The 4,202-nt window shown below is 64.9% G+C and overlaps 1 protein-coding gene across 1 annotated transcript in view; it reads left to right on the top strand.

Moving 5' to 3' along the window:
• GRAMD4 (GRAM domain containing 4) overlaps window positions 1-4,202 on the top strand; it is a 42,780-nt gene that overhangs the window by 32,358 nt on the left and 6,220 nt on the right. The window contains exons 7-12 of the mRNA XM_010854753.1: window positions 81-133; window positions 665-756; window positions 1,280-1,371; window positions 2,541-2,589; window positions 3,730-3,801; window positions 4,091-4,135. Of these exons, the coding sequence (XP_010853055.1) occupies window positions 81-133; window positions 665-756; window positions 1,280-1,371; window positions 2,541-2,589; window positions 3,730-3,801; window positions 4,091-4,135 (403 nt within the window). The remainder of the gene's footprint in view (window positions 1-80; window positions 134-664; window positions 757-1,279; window positions 1,372-2,540; window positions 2,590-3,729; window positions 3,802-4,090; window positions 4,136-4,202) is intronic.

Raw genomic sequence — 4,202 nt, 5'->3', positions numbered from 1 at the left:
GCCTGGCCTGCGGCTCCTGCATCCCAGGGTCTCCCCCAGTGTCCGTGGAGCGCCGCAGGGCCGGGGCCTGGGTGCTGGTGCTCACCCCTCCCCTCCATCCCTCTCAGGCTGACCGAGAACATGAGGAGGCTCAGTAAGTACCCAGCGTGGACTTAGTAAGTATCTGCTCTGTCTCTGCTGCGTGCGTGCACTGTTGGGGCTGGGCTGCGTGTGGGGCGGGGTCGCCCCAGCACTGGGCTGGGTTTCCTTCCACAAGAACAGTTTTCAAGACTTCCCTGCCCTCTTCCTCAGGCCATGGGAGGTATGTCCCAGGCCCATGTTGTCTGTCTGTCTGCCCCTGGCCCAGGGCCTGAAGCAGAGTTTCCCTCCAGGCCTGGGACCCCCAGCGAAACGTGGTGCTTCCCCCAGATGCTTGTCAGGGCTTGCGGTGTGGGAGCAAAACCCCATCCACACGTGGCCGGGGCAGAGGACAGGGACACTACAGAGCAGCCCGGGGCCAGGCCACCGGGGCCGTGACGGCTACAGTTCGCCCGGCTCCTTTTGGTGCCCCCTATCCCTCCCTGTCCCCACATCCCCTGCCTAGGTGGTGCAGCAGCCGGACTACCAGGTGTGTCTGAGGGCTGGGTGAGTGCTGGCCTGACCGTGTGGTCTGATTTGTCCCCAGAGCGCGGTGCCAAGCCCGTCACCAGCTTTGTGAAGAACCTCTCTGCCTTATCCGACTGGTATTCCGTCTACACGTCTGCCATCGCCTTCACCGTGAGTGCTCCCTGTGGGATGGGGGTGTGTATTCCCCATGGAGTGGGGGATGTGCTCCCGGCAGGGTGGGGACTGTGCTCCCTGTGGAGTTGGGGGGTGTGCTCCCTGAGGGGTTTGGGGTTGTGCTCCCTGATGGGTGGGGACTGTGCTCCCCACAGGGTGGGATGTGTACTCTCCGAGGGGTGCAGGGTGTGCTCCCTGAGGGGTGGGGGTTGTGCCCCCTGGGGGTAGGGTAGCTGTCCTCCCCTTGGGGTTGGGGGGCATGCACCCCACCCCAAGGTTTCCCAGAGGGACCCAGCCTGCTGTGCCAGGCAACTCTGTGGGATCGTCAGGACTAGAGAGTTGCTGTTGGGTGTGGCCTCGGGCTGGCCCGTGGGCTCCCTGTGCCCAGAAACGCCCCCACAGCAGTGTTCTTGGGGAGGGAGGGGTCTCGGGCTGAACCCGTGGCCGGCTTTCCAGGCAGGTTCCGGGAGGAGCCTGGCCGGTCACCTGGCTGCCCCGTCTGTCCCTCCCACGCCCGCAGGTGTACATGAACGCCGTGTGGCACGGCTGGGCCATCCCCATGTTCTTGTTCCTCGCGATCCTGAGGTTGTCCCTCAATTACCTCATAGCCAGGTAGGTGTGCTTGAGTGTCTCGTGTGCACGGCTGCCCCAGCTCCCGCCTCGCGTGTGCAGCCGGCCCTGTGTCGCACGCTGGTGTTTTGGGAGCTTGTTCTAGCTTTCCTGGTGACTCAGATAGAAAAGAATCTATCTCGGACACGGGAGACCCGGGTTGGATCTCTGGGTCAGGAAGATCCCCTGGAGGAGGGCATGACAACCCACTCCAGTGTTCTTGCCTGGAGAATCCCATGGATGGAGGAGCCTGGCGGGCCACAGTCCATGGGGTCACAAAGAGTCGGACACGACTGAGTGGCTCACTCACACACACTCTCTGCAGTCCCTGGACTCCTGGAGGAGGGTTTGCTGGCAGACCAAACCCCAGCAGCTCTTTGCTGTGGGCGGCCAGTGGGCGCCAGCTTTGGGGTGACTCTGGTCCCTCCTCTGATCGCACCGCTTTTAGGCAGGAAAGTACCCCCCAAGCAGTGACATCCGAAGTGCGGGGGTTGGCAGAGCTGCAGAGGCGCCGGGACTCAGCGACCCTCGAGCCCAGGGCCTGCCCACCTTCTGAGCGCCCCCTTTCCTCTCGAGGCTGGGGTGGGGGGGCTGCGTTGGAAGCCGGCCTTCCCGGGTCTGTGTGGCCCCGAGGTCTCCCCAGAGAGTGAATGAAACCCAGTTTCACGTCAGGCCTGAGAGTAGGCCCTGCCTCCCGGGCTTTTTCTCAGCCGTTCAGGAGTTCACTTACACACCAGTGTTTCTGGGTGCTTCTCTGCTGGCCCAAGTTGCTTCACTGGAAAGTGTTTCCTGGGGAAAAAGCAAACCTTTAAATGCTTACGGAAGGGTTCTCTGTGCCCAGACTGGCGTGGGTCCTGAAGCCCTTGCCGCTGTCGCCCGGCTTATTCTGGGAGGCCCCTCCCCTGTGGGTGCTCGTACACGTGTCCCCCGCCCAGGAGGGCTCCCAGGGCGGGGTTGGTGGGGGCGGCCCGGGTCGTCTGCTCTTGAGCCCAGGAGGGGCCTGGTGGGTCTGGGCAGATGGCCGGTGTTTCGGAGGCTCCTGTCCCCACGGCCAGCATTTCAGGGGACGCCTCCTGGCTGGGAGCACAGGGCTGGTGATGCGACGTCGTCGCTGGGTGCCCACCGCCTGCAGACGATGCTCTGGTAAGGGTGTGTGGTCTTCCGTCCGCCAGGGGCTGGAGGATACAGTGGAGCATCGTGCCCGAAGTGTCCGAAGTGGTGGTAAGTCCCGGGAGGGGCTCCGTCACGGGGTCAGGCTGTGCGGAGGGTGTGGGTCCCCTGAGGCCCCCAGAGTTGCCTGCGTGGGCGCTGGTAGGGAGCCCTGCCCAGCGGGCAGTGGTCAGAGAGGGGATGGCCGGCCACCCCCACCTGAGGCCCTCCCCGGCTGATGCCCCGAGCGCCCCTCACTGGCCTGGGCTTGGCCGCATGGGAAGCAGGTCGCCCTGGCCTACCCTGCCCTGCCTCAGCGGGGACATGTCTTAGAGGGGAGGCAGTGAGGGGGGCCCCAGGAGCTGCTCCCCACCCCCGTCCCGAGGAGGGAGGTGGGTGATGCGTGGGCTGGAGTAGTAGACGTGCAGAGCGGGGTCAGCAGAGCTCCCTGTGGCCCATCGCTTACTCTTGTGAATAAAGTTTCATTGATTTCTGTCACACCCACTCATTTACGCCGTGACTCTTCTGGGGCTGCAGCAGCCGTGACAGACGTCAGGTCTGCAGACACGCGCGCTTGCCCCCTGGCGTTCTGCAGACGGTTTGCCCACCTGCTCCGCAGGGGACCCTGGCCTGAGGGGCAGAACCGTCGGGCATGGGCTGGGGGAAAGCCACGGTGCCTCGACGGGCATCGTGGGGGGTTTGAGCAGCCCCTGGGGGTTGAGCACGGACCAGGGCAGGGTACAGGACACAGTGGGTCTGCAGGGACCCCTTAGGTGGGTCGGGTGGGGGCGGGTTGGGGGAGGTGGGCCTGCGCCCTTTGGCCCTGGCACCCGGAAGTCCTTGGGAGGTTCTTGCTGAGTGAACTCACGCCAGCTGGACAAGGCCAGGCCTTCCCGCTGGGGCCTTGTGCCTGTGCCTGTGAAGTCGGGGCTGGCCGGGGCCTCTGTGATCACAGGTGCCCCTCTGAAGGCAGCCTGTTTGGGCAGCAGTCAGGTGGGGGGCTGCCTGCTGTCTCTCAGGCTCCACGGAGTCGTCAGCGGGAACGGCTGCCCATGCTACCCCCTCAGGCTGGGCCCCCCAGGGACGCCCATCCCTCTGTTGGGGCGGCAGAGACCCCGGTCCCCGGGCTGGGAGGCCTCGTCCTGTTTAATGTCGGTAATTTCTCTGAACTGTTAAATTTCAGTGGAAATTCTCTTTCTCCTTTGACTGAAGGAGCCTCCGAAGGAAGACCTGACCGTGTCTGAGAAGTTCCAGCTCGTGCTGGATGTCGCCCAGAAAGCCCAGGTACATGCTGCTGGCCTCGGGGGTGGGGGGCCCCCAGAACTCCAGCGTCCCAGTGGGAGGAGCCCCTCCTGACCGGCGCCCGGGGCGAGCTCCCGGGAGGGCATGGAGCCTGGTCGCTCGTCTTGAGCAAGGTGTTCCCTGTCACCGGGCTTGGGCCTGGGCATGGCTGGGCAGGAGCACGGGGCCCCGCGGCTCCTCTGGCCGTGGTCTCTGGGCACCTCTGGGTGTCTCCAGCGTCGCCGTGCGGCCCTGGGGTCTCTGTCGTGACCGCAGCTCCATTTTCACACAGAACCTCTTTGGCAAGATGGCAGACATCCTGGAAAAGATCAAGAAGTAAGTCATGCGCCCGGGGCCCGCCCTGCCGGGGTCCGCCCACACACTCTGAGCCTGCCCTCTCCCTC

This window comes from Bison bison, unplaced genomic scaffold (genome assembly GCF_000754665.1).
Source record: "Bison bison bison isolate TAMUID 2011002044 unplaced genomic scaffold, Bison_UMD1.0 scf7180017853464, whole genome shotgun sequence".
Lineage (NCBI taxonomy): Eukaryota > Metazoa > Chordata > Mammalia > Artiodactyla > Bovidae > Bison > Bison bison.
Note: the sequence above shows the minus strand (reverse complement) of the source record. Positions and strands in the feature narration are given on the sequence as shown.